At 41.1% G+C, this 14,870-nt stretch overlaps 1 protein-coding gene across 3 annotated transcripts in view; it reads left to right on the top strand.

The window, feature by feature from the left end:
• The window catches only part of OSMR (oncostatin M receptor), a 56,298-nt gene that overhangs the window by 5,946 nt on the left and 35,482 nt on the right, over positions 1-14,870 (top strand). For all 3 annotated transcript variants that reach the window (XM_082623534.1, XM_082623535.1, XM_082623536.1), the window contains exon 2: positions 7,968-8,053. In XM_082623534.1, the coding sequence (XP_082479660.1) occupies positions 7,981-8,053 (73 nt within the window). In that variant the 5' untranslated portion in view covers positions 7,968-7,980. The remainder of the gene's footprint in view (positions 1-7,967; positions 8,054-14,870) is intronic.

The following is a 14,870-nucleotide window of genomic DNA, read 5'->3' as shown; positions in this document are numbered from 1 at the left end:
CTGAGTGGCATAGCCGTACGATTGCCACACTTCTCTTCTAGAGGTGGTTTTCTGCACACACTCTTCTGAATCTTGCTTTTTCATTCAGTATTTTTTGGACATTCTTCCATGTCAACACATGATTCTAGTTCATCCTTTTTAACAGCTTGATAATATTCTTTTGTAGAAATGCACCATAATTAAATTTTCTACTTTCTTTGGATGGATATTTAGATTGTTTTAATTTTTTCCTCAATAAAAACAATGTTACAATGAACAGAGGACAAAATTCCAGAAATAGTATTTCTGCATCAAAGATAATGCATACTAAAATTTTAATAGATATTGCCAAATTGAACTTGTTCAAGTTGTGCTTTTTGACCATCAGTGAGTAGCAATGCCTACTTTTTCAAACTCTTACCAGTGCTAGGTATTAAGACCTTTTTAAGCTTTGCCAATTGGACACCACACAGACACACACAGAGATATACACAACTACTGCTTTAATTTGCGTGTATTTAATTATTAGTGATAGTGCCCAGTTTTTCTTTTTTATCTTTTTGGTTATTGATAGTTCTTTCTTTTCTGTGAATTACATAATCATGTCATTTGCCAGTTTTTCTATAGAGTTTCTTGCCTTTTTCTTATTGATTTCTAAGATCTCTCTATATATTAGGGATAGTAACCTTGTGACATAAGTATTGAAACTATTGTTCCCAGTTTGGTTTTGGACCTATTATATCACCAAAAATTTTCAATATTCAATTGATTGGTATAGCAGTCTTTACCTTTTTTTGCTTCTGGTTTTGCATCATGCTTGGACAGATTATACAAATATTCACCTATGTTTTATTCTAGTCATCTTTTTCTTCCATTTTTACTGAGATATAATTGACATACAACACTGTATAAGTTTAGGGTGTACACATAATGATTTAACTTACATACATCATGAAGTGATGATTACAATAAGTTTAGTGAACATCCATCATCTCATATAAATACATAATTAAAGAAATAGAGAAAATATCTTCCTTGTGATGAAAACTCTTAGGATTTTTCTTAATAACTCTCATATGTAACGTACATCACCATTAATTATCTTTATCATGCTGCACATTACATCCCTCATATTTATTTGTCTCATAACTGGAAGTTTGTACCTTTTGCCTGCCTTCCTCCAATTCCCCCTCCCCCTACTCCCTGCCTCTGGTAGCTACAAATCTGATCTCTTTTTCTAACAGTTTGTTTTTGAAGTGTAATCGACCTACAACATTATGTTAGTTCCTAATACACAACATGGTGATTCAGTATTTCTCTACATTTCCAATGATTGCCATAAGTCTAGTCATCTGTCACCATACAAAGATATTACATAATTATTGACTATATTCCTCACACTTTACATTTCATACCTGTGACTCATTTATTTTGTAATTGAAAGTTTATATAGCTTAATCTCCCTCCCCTATTTCTCTCCTCCCCCAACCCCGCCCCTCTGGCAACCACCTATTTGTTCTATCTATAACCTTGTTTCTATTTAATTATATTTGTTCATTTATTATAGTTTTTAGATTCCACATTATAAGTGAAATTATGTGGTATTTGTCTTTCTCTCTCTGACTTATTTCACTTATCATAATAACCTTTAGGTCCATTCATGTTGTTGTAAATGCCAAGATTGAATTCTTTTTTATGGCTAAGTAATATTCCATTGTGTACATATGTCACATCTTCTTTATCCATTTATCTTTTGATGGGCACATGTGTTGCCTTCATATCTTGACTCTTGTAAATAATGCTGCAGTGAACATAGGGGTGCATACATCTTTTAAAATTAGTGTTTTCATTTGTTTCAGATAAATACCCAGAAGTGGAATTACTGGTTCATATGGAGTTCTATTTTTAATTTTTAATTTTTAAAAAATTTTTTGAGGAACCTCCAAACTGTTTTCCATAGTGGCTGCACCAATTTACATTCCCATCAACAATGCAAGAGGGTTCCATTTTCTTCACATCCTTGTCAGCATTTGCTATTTGTTGTATTTTGATGGTAGCCATTCTGACAGGTGTGAGGTGATAACTCACTGTGGTTTTGATTTGCATTTCCCTGATGATTAGAGATGTAGAGCATCTTTTCGTGTGCCTATTGGCCATCCATATGTCTTCTTTGGAAAAATGTCTATTCAGGCCCTCTGACCATTTTTTAATTGGGTTGTTTGTTTTTTTGATGTTGAGTTTTATGAGTTCTCTGTTTATTCTAGTAAAGCTAATGGTCTTTCATTTACATCTTTGTTCATCTGGATTTTATTTTGTTGAAGGAAATGAAGCAGTAGCAATAATGATCAAATTAACATTAATTGGATTTACTGTGCGTATGTTCTCATAATCTTATTTGATCCTCATGGCAATCCTATGAGGTAGGTTACTTATTCTCATTTTACAGAAAAGAAAATCGAAGCCTAGATGGTTTAAGTAACTTGTCTATAGTCATATAGTTATTAAGTGCCAGAGGGGGGATTAGACCCTAAGTAGTCTTATGTCAGAGCAGCTGTACATAACTGTTACAGCTTCCTTTTCCCATACATGTCTGGGTTAGTACATTGTTCCAGTACCATTTGGGTGAATAATGTATCTTTTCTCAAATGAAGTATCACCTTTAGCATTTACTAAATGCCTACATAGTCTTTGCATCCAGAATATTCCTCGGATCCAGGTTTTCCAGTTCTTTCTTTGACTTCACATACAACTTAGAGACTCAACTTTACTCCTATCTGGAATCACAGATTCCAAGAATCATTAACTAAACATTGCTTAAAAAAGAAGATGAGCTGTGAGTCAATTCAGTCTCATAAATCAGGATTGAGCTTACAAAACTAGTAGAAACACTTAAGTGGGTAGGTTTAGAGAGCGGGGAAGAAGTGCTTGAACCCTGAGCGTGCCTCCGAGTGATGGATACTTAAGGAGGAAGGGGTGGTGGAATTGGGGTGAAACCTTGTGGGTAATCAATCCTATGCTGTAACGGTGGAGGCCCTTTCAAAGGGGCTCCGAAAGACAAATGGCAGGGCTCTTAAAAAAAAAGAAAAGAACAGAACCTGGAAGATGTGGGCATCCTCCATGAAGTGGCATGCAACTCTTTGTACTGCCACATAGAACTCTTTCACAAGGTCCACACACGGAGCACGTGTCCTACTTGAACAGCTTCTTCTTTAAAATGGTACTTGCATATGACATCATTGGGGCACCCAGCCAACTGTGAAGAGTTTGGCAACACACCCATGTTCTTGGGAAGCAAGGGATCAATTAAGCTGCTTCCCATGGAGATTATTTGCAGTGGGGAAACTTCTCAGGAATAAATATTTCAGTAATGACAATAAGAAGTGCTGGTGAAGAGGGGCAGATTTTTCCAAAGCTGTGTTTTCATTACACGTGTAGTTTTTATTACACATACAGTAGATATTAGAATATCCCTCGTGTGTAGTATTACACACGAGGGATATTCAAAGGCATCTTCTTTTTGCAAAGAGACAAGGTTTGAATGAGGAGTTCTACAAAAGGAGTGGGTAATTTTTCTTTTCTTTCCTCCCTTTTTCTTCCAGAGAAGGAATGTCAATGAAAGACTATGAATTCGGCAACCTTTGGCAACAGAAAATGTAGAAGGGCCTGAAAAAGAATCTATTTTAATTAAAATAAAATTGAAAGCAAGGAAGAGAGAATGCAAGAAAATTGGTACAAGTTTTTGTTCCTTTACTGGATATTGACTGGGTAGCAACTGTGTTCTGGTACTGTGATAGACATGGGGAATAAGATCTGGACCTGTCCTCAAGCAGCTCATAGTCTGGGTAGGAAAAATGGAGATCTGAAAAATTAAAAAAAAGAACAGATTTTGTCTGGATTTGTTAATCCCATAATCCTAAAAGCAGATACAAACTACTATATAAAATAGATAAGCAACAAGGAATTACTGTGTAGCATAGGGAACTATATTCAATATCTTGTAATAACCTATAATGGAAAATAATCTCTCTCTCTATACACACACACACACACATACAAACACACACACATAAACTTACTGTATGCCTGAAACTAACACAATATTGTAAATCAACTGTACTTCTTTTCTTTTTTTCTTTTTGGCCGCACTGTGCACCTTGTGGGAATCTTAGTTTGCTGACCAGGGATTGAACCTGGGCCCTGGCAGTGAGAGTGCTGAGTCCTAACCACTGGACTGCCAGGGAATTCCCTCCACTATACCTCAGTTTTAAAACACTGGGGAAATTTTTTTTTAAAAAGAGAGAGAACAGATTTGGGAAAGGACAAAGTCATGTGGATGAGGCAGGAAAGTATTTTTCCTTTCTGAATTCTGCCACTTCGTACTTCCCAGACTTCCTTTTCTTACTGGAAAGTGGACGTGACAATGCTCCTTGCTCATGGTCGTGGAGAGAGAAAGCCTGTTGAATGAATGGGAGAGCTGGGTAGCCTCTCTCGGGTCAGAAGCAGAGCTTCAGAGGAAAAACCAAACCCTGCTTGGTGCACCCTGAACATCTGTAGGGGATCGTGCCAAACAGCCGCCTGATGCTGAAGGACTCACCAGCCCTCATCCTTAAGGTGATGTGGGAAAGCCTGGCCTAATCTTGGATTTTCATTTTGATCTGCATAAGGGGGCGTAGTGTAGGGTGTAGGGCACCCCAGAGCTATGTGCTCGGACCTCTTTCTCTTTTCTGTCTGTACGCCCTCTTGGAGATCTTCCAGTCCTATGGCTTTAAATTTGTATTTGTATGCACCAAGCATGCCTGGATTTATACCCCCCGCCACGACCCCTCCCATGGCCCCTCCACATGATGTATCCAGCTAGCTACTTGACATCTCCACTTGGCTATCAAGTGAACATTTCAAATTGAGATGTCGCAAGTTGGGTCCTTGATACAGCCCACTGAATCATTCTTCTGCTTCTCCATTAATGGTGATTCCATTTTCCCAGGGACTCAGGCCAAAATTCTTGGAGCCATCCACGATGTCTCACTTTGTCACCACCCCGCACACCCTGCCAGCTCTATCTTTAAAATCTCTCCCATTTCATCACCGTTCCCACAGTCACTGCCGTCCCCCCCGTCGCCGGGTCTAAGCCAGCATCAGCCTCCCCTGGACTATGGCCGTGACCTCCACCTGCACTCCCTCATGCCACTCTTGCCCCCTTCAATGTCTTCATTACGGGGTCCTTCCTGTACAATATAAGGTAGACCGTGTTACTCCTTTGTTTAAAACTACCCAGTGGCTCCCATCTCAGAGTAGAAGCCGAAGTCTCTAAAGCGTTTTGCCTGTCTGCTGTGCCTCCCCGCATGCCCTGTGATTGCCCTGGTCACTCACCTCCTCGGCCGTGCCAACCCCCGGCTCCGTGTTGTTCCTTGACTCTATGCCCAGCGCTCTGCCACCTCAGGATCTCTGCACAGGTCACTCCCTCACCCCAGGCTTTTCACTCTGTTACTGGGGGGTCTCACAGGGAAATAGCTGATGCACTCAGAGTCCGATAACTCGAGGAAGATTGATGTAGGAGGCGTGGAGGGGAACCACGTGGGCTGTGCAGCAGTCACCTGGGGCTTGGAAGAAGCTGGCCCAGAGCCCTTGGTGTCTGTGTTTTCCCAGCAGCATCAGGCTCTGTGCCTACAGGAAATCTGTTCATAGGGCATTTCCCAAAGTGGGTTCCACAGGGGTCTCTGGGAGGTTCTCCCATCTGCTGACTCTTGTTCTGCAGGTTTTGATGAACTGTTTTGATTTTAGGATTTCAGACAAGGCTAGGACTCGTAGTCCTTCTGCAAAAGGTCCCAAGGTAGTCTGGTGCCTGAAGTATCGAGATGGTGGCTGCCCGGTCACAACACTGGAAATAAGCACTTTGCTCTGTGCAGGCAGTGACCACTGGGTCACGGCTACCACCTGTCCAGCATGTGTAAAACCATGCCCATCAGAACTGATGAAAGGAAAACCAGGAAATCTAAGTGGCTGCTGGAATTAAGGTCCTCAGCTTCACAACCTGCCATGTGTGAGATGGTGGGAGAGGGCAGGGCTGATTCTCAAAGACTGTCCTGAGATACTCAGACCTTAGAAGTACATCCCTTGTAAATACTCTTATCTTTCAATTTTGTTATATGACAACTTGTATTCTTTAGTTTCTGGTTACCCTTAATTGGTAGGTGGCCTCTAACTTCTAGTTTTAAGTTTCTCTGCCCCATGACTTGCTTAATTTTTGTGACATGTAAAATATTTGATTTACTAAAACTCCACCTTTTTACAAACATCTTAAATAACCCTTTCATGCAGAGGACATGAGGCAGCGTGCATCTCACCCCCGGAATCACCTGCTTTTTTTTTTTTTTCACTTGGGGTATAGTTGTTTTACAATGTTGTGTTAGTTTCTACTATACAGCGAAGTGAATCAGCCATATGTACACATATATCCCCTCTTTTTGGGATTTCCTGGAATCACCTGCTTTTGAATTGCAGGGATGAGCTCTCCTCATGGTGGTGGCTCCTGTGTTCCTTGGGTGACATAAATGCCGGAAGGATGGGACACTGTGCCGTAGACCAGGATTGGATGGATATTTGAATGAACAGTGAGTGTCAGACACTTCACTGTGCCATTTTCCTTTGCCTCCCCTTTGGTTCTCAGCAGAAGATCTTTTCTCTTGAGTCAGTTTTCCCCTGGCTTTGATATGCAGTTGTAATAGGAACCTATCTGAAGTTGCCAGTAGAGACTTTAGTGTGGTATGGATGACCTATTGCCAAAAATTGAAGTAGCAGAAAGCAGTGCTTAAAGAATCAGGAAGTAAAGCTGTCATTTGCAGACTTGTGCTCCTACGTAAGCAGGTTTGACCACCCCAAAGTAATTGAATGGTTTGGTTTACCCTCTTCCTGACTTCACTATTGTCCCCATTTCTTGTAAAATGCCATTTAAAGGAAATAAATGGAGGGTGTGGGCAGTGAAAATGAGTGATCTGGTTCATGGAATTTTGAGCTTTTGATGAAGCCCAAGGGGACTAGATGGAGGCAAAAGATGATTGAATTTTTCTTTGTTTCTCTCCATGATAAGTCAGAGTTTGAAGTAGAAAAGTGAAATTCAGTACTTCCCCTGACTAAACATTTATTATGAAATGAAGAACATATTAGCCTTCTTGAGGCCATCCAGGCTTATTCTTTGTGCCCTCGGATTGTCCAATGGTCTGAGGACCTGATGAGTCAGTGAAGCTCCTTGGCCTGTAGTTCACAACCCTATTCTAAGGCAAGGAAAACCGGAAATTATCTTGAACAATGAAACTCTGCCTGTCTCCGTCAGTGGCAAGTGCTCATTTCTTTCAGGTGACATTTTAAGGAGGGAGACAGGGAAGAGTGGAGATGACTCCCCCATGAGGAATTCATTCCAATGTAGCTCTTCTGAGACTGTGAGCGTTTTTTTAATATTTAACTTTTGTTTCTCTGCTTTATCTTTCTTCACCAAAAATTGGTGGATCGTTATCTCTTGCCACACAGACTCATGGCACATCTGGGAACAGCTTCTCTGGGCTGGGGCGTGGCCGGCTGCTGGCTGACCAAGGCTGGCCCCTGCTGGAGCAACTCAGGGGCTCAACTCTGCCTCATGTTGCTTGTCCTCCTCCTGGGTCTAATAGAATAGCCCAGAAATGCTCTTTTCATGCCAAAGGTGGAAACACAAAAGAGCAAGCAGAAATACATAAAGTCTCTTGAGGCCTAGGCTCCAAGCTGTCATACCGTCACTTCTGCCTCATTTACGGGCCAAAGCAAGTCAGATGGAGCAGGGAAATTGACTCATTGTGGGGCGAGGGGGGACTCCAAATTCACAGTGACGGGCGTATGGACATAAGGAGGAGAGAAGAACGGGAGCCTTAATGCCATCATCTTCTGCAGGTGGTTCAAAGAAACTTGCTCACAGCTAAAATTAAATAAAATTTCCCTTCTTTGCAATTTATCTTTTTCAGAAAACCAGAACCTATGGCTCTCTTTGCAGTTTTTCAGACAACATTCCTCTTGGTATTGCTGTCCTTGAGAACTTATGAAAGTGAAGGTAAGAAGTAGAAGGAACAGTAAAAAAAAAAATTAAAAAAAAATCACCTAGGGGAAAAAAAAACAAGTTGACAGGTACTTTGGAGAAAAATCAACAGGTCATTTTTCTTTGAAAATTACTTGGGATTGGTAAGTAGCAGTGATTACCTTAGTCTTGAGCTTCCTGATCTTGATGGCTCATTGTAGTAAGCTGTACCTTAACCTTGATTTCCCGGTCAATGGAGTAAGCTATACCTTAACCTTGATTTCCTGGTCAATGGGGCAAGCTATACCTTAACCTTGATTTCCCGGTCAATGGGGCAAGCTATACCTTAACCTTGATTTCCTGGTCAGTGGGATAAGCTATACCTTAACCTTGATTTCCTGGTCAGCGGAGTAAGCTATACCTTAACTTTGATTTCCTGGTCAATGGTAACTTGTCAGTGAATCTAATCCCAGAGAATGTCATGATCAATATATGGTCCATGGCCATTGCCAGAGGAGTTCCTTCTAAACTTGCTGGGTAGAGATAGGTTATGTGTCCAGTGTCGGCAGCAAGGTTAGAGCAAGTTGGGATGTCTCACAACTGCGTTCGTTGAGAGGCTGTTACCTGCAAGATAATATGCTAAGTGCTGAAATGCTGTTTATGGGTAAAGAAATAGTATTTGTCTCTTAGCTACTCCCACAGTGAAGGTATTTGGCCATAAATCAACTTTGTAAATAAAGTCAATAAGAATTCAACACCATTAAAATGTTTATGGATATTTTATTACTTTGGGCCAATTTGAAGACAGATTCAAACTTGAGAGAGTGTCTATGGGTTTATAAAGTTTGTGTTGCTTTTACCTGTATTTTATAAAGCTTTACCTTTTCCTCTTTCTGCATTTATTCTTTGCTGTATACTCCCTTTGTACCAGAGGGTACAGGCATATGCTCTTTGTAATTACTCACACAATTCCTGTCCATGGATTCATGAAAATGAAGTTTGCAAGAAATATCCATAGAACTTTTCCATTTCCCTTGAAACTCTGTGATAAGCTATTTGGAAATAAAAGGAAGATTTTGTTCTGATAAGAGCTCAATTCTCCGTCTGATATTCTTTAGGTCTGGGTTGTTTTTTATTAGGTTCAGGGCACATGAGAAGGTGCTACTTTTATGGGTTCTTAAAAATCATAGTTTGGGGCTTCCCTGGTGACACAGTGGTTAAAAGTCTGCCTGCCAATGCAGGGGACACGGGTTTGTGCCCCGGTCCGGGAAGATCCCACATGCCGCGGAGCGGCTGGGCCCGTGAGCCATAGCTGCTGAGCCTGTGCATCCGGAGCCTGTGCTCTGCAATGGGAGAGGCCACAACAGTGAGAGGCCCACGTACCGCAAAAAAAAAAAAAAAAAAAAAAAATCATAGTTTGATTGTTGGTTTCTTCCATAATCTGGAGCTGAAAGGTGGAAATGAGGAGGACCCCTCTTTTGTAGTATTGATACCCCTCACTCCATCGATCTTACTTGCTAAAATCTAAGCATGACGCACTGGGGCTGAGTGGGTGGTCTGTACCCTAAGAATGTCTAGGCTCAGTTACAGCTCCTGATTCCCAGACAGACCCAGGGCCCCAACTCCAGGCTCTCTAGAGAATCCGGGTGTTTAACCCTAAGCTTTTGGCCCAGCTCACTTCCCTAGTGAAGTCTCAATGTCTGATCTGACAACTGTTTACTGTGAGCCTTCTACTTACAAGGGACTCTGCTCTCAGGGCAAGCTCTGCTGCTCACCCTTTCAGCTTCCTTTATTTAGATCAGACTTGCATTTACCTGTTTTTCTCTCCACCAATCTTTGTTTCTGCTTCCAGCTTTCTCAGTTAAGCATGTCCGCTTTGCGAAGTGATCCTGCTTTGTCCTCACCTTAACTGCTTGGATTTCTTGTCTCAATTTCTGCTGCACCTCACCCAATACCTACTAAATGTCCACTCAAACCAGTGGGCTTCTCATTCAATCACCCAGCCAGGCTCAGGCCTGAGACTTCCTTTCAGGTAACCTAGCTTCTCCTGTCCAATGAGATAGAGCCAAGGCTCATTTCCTGTCGGCCCTAGGCTTACCCTCCATCAGCCAGAGATCATGACTAGCATTTGGATGTATTTTCTTCCAGGCTCTTGTGTGTGTGTATGCACAGACAGAGAAAGAGATATAAATGTGTAGGGTTTTTTTAATAGAGGTAAAATTATACTATATGTACACTGGGAGTATTTATACTATACATACTTTAATAAGTGTATATAGTATAAAGTTTATATATAAAGTATACTTATTGAAGTATAACTAGTGTAAAGTATATATACTTATTATAGTATATATAGTATTATAGTATATCTTGTATAAAGTCTATATATTATATGTAATATAATATATATACTACAAAGTTATACTATATATACTTATTAAAGTATATACAGGTAAATTATTAAACAAGTAAAGTATATATACTTTAATAAGTTTACTTTCATATATACTTATCAAAATAATTAATACAATATAAGATGAGAGTTTTTACCTTTGATGTTAAAAGTTTTTCTAGAAATAACATTATATTTAATGGCTGCATGGTATCCCATCTTACAAATGGGCCACGGTTCATTTCCTTAAGTAGCGTTGTTGGGACCAGACAGAGAAACAGGTTGGGGAAAATAGGAGGACAGTCTGTGACTAGATCTAGGTCTGTCTGATTCCAAGCCTGCCCTTTTTGGCCACACTCCAGAACAGTGTTATAAATTAAAGAGTTGGGCCAAGAGCCCTGGATTCTGGTTGGGTTGTGTGGCCTTGGGAAAGTCACTCCCCTTTTCTTAGTTTCAATTTCCTCATCTGAAAAACATTGGGATTGGACTAACTAATCCCCGAGGTCCCTTTATCTCTCTGACTTTCCCTTGGCATTTCCTGCTGTTTCCCAAGGATGCCCTAGGTTGCTTTCCACCCAGTTATTTCTGACCGCTGTCTCTCAAGTACCTGAGTCACTCAACACTCACCAAGAACATATGTCAATATAAAGAATTCCCCTTTTGTCTACAGCATCATATGGCAGCCTTCTAGAGCTTCCAGAAGTAAAGTTGATACTTGTAGGTGACTCACTCATTCAGCCAGCAGCCACAGAGTGTCTATACCGTGGGAAGTACGTTATGGTTCCAGCGAGCTGAGTAAGACTCAGTCCCACCCATGTTCAGCTCATAGTCTGTGGAGAGACAAACACAGAACAGGCTATGACAGCACGCTGAGATCAGGGCTCACATGCTGGGTGGGAAAAGCAGCCCTGGGGAGAAGAGAGTGCCAGGAAGGACGAATTATTAGTGAGGGGCTGCTGGTCAGGCAGGCACTTGATATCATGGTGATGCTGGATCTCTGTCATTTGAGATCCGCATCTGCTGCGGGTAAGACGTCATGCCAAGTTCTGGGGACAAGAGTACGTTCAAAGGTGCATAAGCCTCTGCCTCTGTCCTCCAGGAGATTTGAATCTAGAGTGAGACTGACAGCAACGAACGACCATACAGGCAAGATGAAATGAGGGCTAGGAAAGGTGGGGTGACTTTGCATGCACCCTGCTTCCCTGGTGCTGACGGCTCCACGGCTACTAAAAAAACTTCCCCTGTTCCATAAGGGATCTGCCCTTTCATCTCTCCCCATCTCCCTCTAGTTCACTGTATTAGGCTTGGAAGACACAGATTTAGGGAGAGAATGAATAACAGCTGTTGCCTCTAACTAGAGAATTGAGACATTTTATTCACAAAGGAGATAAAACCTCTAGCCAAATAACAATAGAAGGTGACCACCATGTTTGGGCTTTGAGCATTCAGGAATTCCAACTTACTTCATTTACCTTTGAGTGAATAGGGCCTGATAAATGATTCACTCTGCCCAAACTCGTTAAGAATCAGAATGCCAATTTATTGGGCTTCCCAGGTGGCGCAGTGGTTGAGAGTCCACCTGCCGAAGCAGGGGACACTGATTCGTGCCCCGGTCTGGGAAGATCCCACATGCCGCGGAGCGGCTGGGCCCGTGAGCCATTGCCACTGAGCCCCCGCGTCTGGAGCCTGTGCTCTGCAACGTGAGATGCCACAATAGTGAGAGGCTCGCGTGCCACAAAAAAAAAAAAAAACAAAAAAAAAGAATGCCAATTTATTAACTTTCAGTGGGGAATAAAACTGGAAGATAACTGCGGCTCAGCCTTTTGGTGTAAATTTAGAAGACTAAATTATGCATTCTGCAGTGTCATCGTAGTGAAGTGAACCAGATATCTTAATATTTCTTTTAAAATCTAGCATATTAAGCTCAATATCAAAAAAACAAACAACCCAATCCAAAAATGGGCAGAAGATCTAAATAAACATTTCTCCAAAGAAGATATACAGATTGCCATCAAACGCATGAAAGGATGCTCAACATCACTAATCATTAGAGAAATGCAAATCAAAAATACAACGAGATATCACTTCACATAGGTCAGAATGGCCATCATCAAAAAGTCTACAAACAATAAATGCTGGAGAGGGTGTGGAGAAAAGGGAACCCTCTTGCCCTGTTGGTGGGAATGTAAATTGATAGAGCCACTATGGAGAACAGTATGGAGGTTCCTTAAAAATCTAAAAATAGAACTACAATATGACCCAGCAATCCCACTACTGGGCATATACCCTGAGAAAACCATAATTCAAAGAGTCATGTTGGGTTTCCCTGGTGGTGCAGTGGTTGAGAGTCCGCTTGCCGTTGCAGGGGACACGGGTTCTTGCCTTGGTCCAGGAAGATCCCACATGCCACAGAGCGGCTGGGCCCGTGAGCCATGGCCGCTGAGCCTGTGCATCCGGAGTCTGTGCTTCGCAATGGGAGAGGCCGCAGCAGGGAGAGGCCTGCGTACCGCAAAAAAAAAAAAAAAGAGTCATGTACCACAGTGCTTATTGCAGCTCTATTCACAATAGCCTGGAGATGGAAACAACCTAAGTGTCCATCATCGGATGAATGGATAAAGAAGATGTGGCACATATATACAGTGGAATATTACTCAGCCATAAAAAGAAACGAAACTGAGTTATTTGTAATGAGGTGGATGGACATAGAGTCTGTCATACAGAGTGAAGTAAGTCAGAAAGAGAAAAACAAATACCATATGCTAACACATATATATGGAATCTAAAAAAAAAGAGGTTCTGAAGAACCTAGGGGCAGGATAGGAATAAAGACGCAAAGGTAGAGAATGGACTTGAGGACACAGGGAGGTGGAAGAGTAAGCTGGTATGAAGTGAGAGAGTGGCATGGACATATATACACTACCAAACATAAAATAGATAGCTAGTGGGAAGCAGCGCATAGCACAGGGAGATCAGCTCAGTGCTTTGTGACCACCTAGAGGCGGGGGATAGGGAGGGTGGGAGGGAGACGCAAGAGGGAGGGGATATGGGGATATATGTATACATATAGCTGATTCACTTTGTTACACAGCAGAAACTAACACACCATTGTAAAGCAATTATACTCCAATGAAGATGTTGAAAAAAACTAGCATATTATATTGTTCTGAAAGTAATACGTGTTTTCTAATGAACGTTCGCAAAGTACAGAAAAGCATAAAAAAGAAAGTTAAAATCACTCAACCTCACCATCCAGAAATGACTGTTAACATTTTAGTTTTACTTCTCTTTATAGCTTTTTAAAAATAATATAAGTACTTTAAAAAATATAAAATGGAGTGCATAGTTCAATATGATTTTTTTAAGTGTATGGAAAAAAGTCAAGAAAAACATACATGATTTGAACTTGGCAATGGAGAGTGGAGTTGGTAGGATGCTGGGGATTCAATTTCTGTATTATTTGAACATTTTTATCATGATCATGTATATATATATATATATATATATATATGTTTGGTTTTTTGCGGTACACGGGCCTCTCACTGCTGTGGCCTCTCCCGTTGCGGAGCACAGGCTCTGGACGCACAGGCTCAGTGGCCATGGCTCACAGGCCCAGCCGCTCCACGGCATGTGGGATCCTCCCGGACCGGGGCACAAACCCGTGTCCCCTGCATCGGCAGGTGGACTCTCAACCACTGCGCCACCAGGGAAGCCCAATCATGTATATTTTAAAAATAATTTTTATTGAGGTGAAATTCACATTACAATATTAATCAGTTTATGGTTAAAGTGGACAAATCTTTGACATTTAGTACATTTAATATGTTTTGCAATTACCACCTCTATATAGTTCCAAAACGTTTTTATTATCCCCCACGGAAACCCTGTAATCATTAAGCAATTATCCCCTATTCCTCCCTCCCTCAGCCCCTGGCAACCATCAGTATGCTTTATCTCTCTATGGATTTATCTATTCTGGATATTTCATATGAATTGAATCATACTATGTATATGAAACCTTTTATATCTGGCTTCTTTCACTTAGTGTAATCTTTTCAAGGTTTGCCTACTTTGTAGCATGTATCATTCCTTATTCCATTGAATGTATATACCACACTTTGTTCATCCAGTCATCTGCTGATGGACATTTGGGTTGTTGCCACCTTTTGGCTATTGTGAATAGTGCTGCTACAAACATTTGTGTACGAGTATTTGAGTCTCTACTTTCAATTCTTTGGGATATATACCTAGGAATGGAATTGTTGGGTCATATGGTGATTTTAACTCTTTGAAGAACTTCCAAAATGTTTTCTACAGTGCTAAAGCCATTTTACATACCCACCAGCAATGTACAAAGGTTCTAATTTCTCCACATCCTCACCAATGCTTATTTCCATTTTAAAAATTATAGCCATCCTGTGAGTGTAAGATAGTATCTCATTATGGTTTTGATTTGCATTTCCT

The sequence above is a fragment of the Mesoplodon mirus genome (assembly GCF_964341445.2).
Source record: "Mesoplodon mirus genome assembly, chromosome: 5".
Classification (NCBI taxonomy): domain Eukaryota; kingdom Metazoa; phylum Chordata; class Mammalia; order Artiodactyla; family Ziphiidae; genus Mesoplodon; species Mesoplodon mirus.
This window is presented reverse-complemented; position numbering and strand designations above follow the sequence as displayed.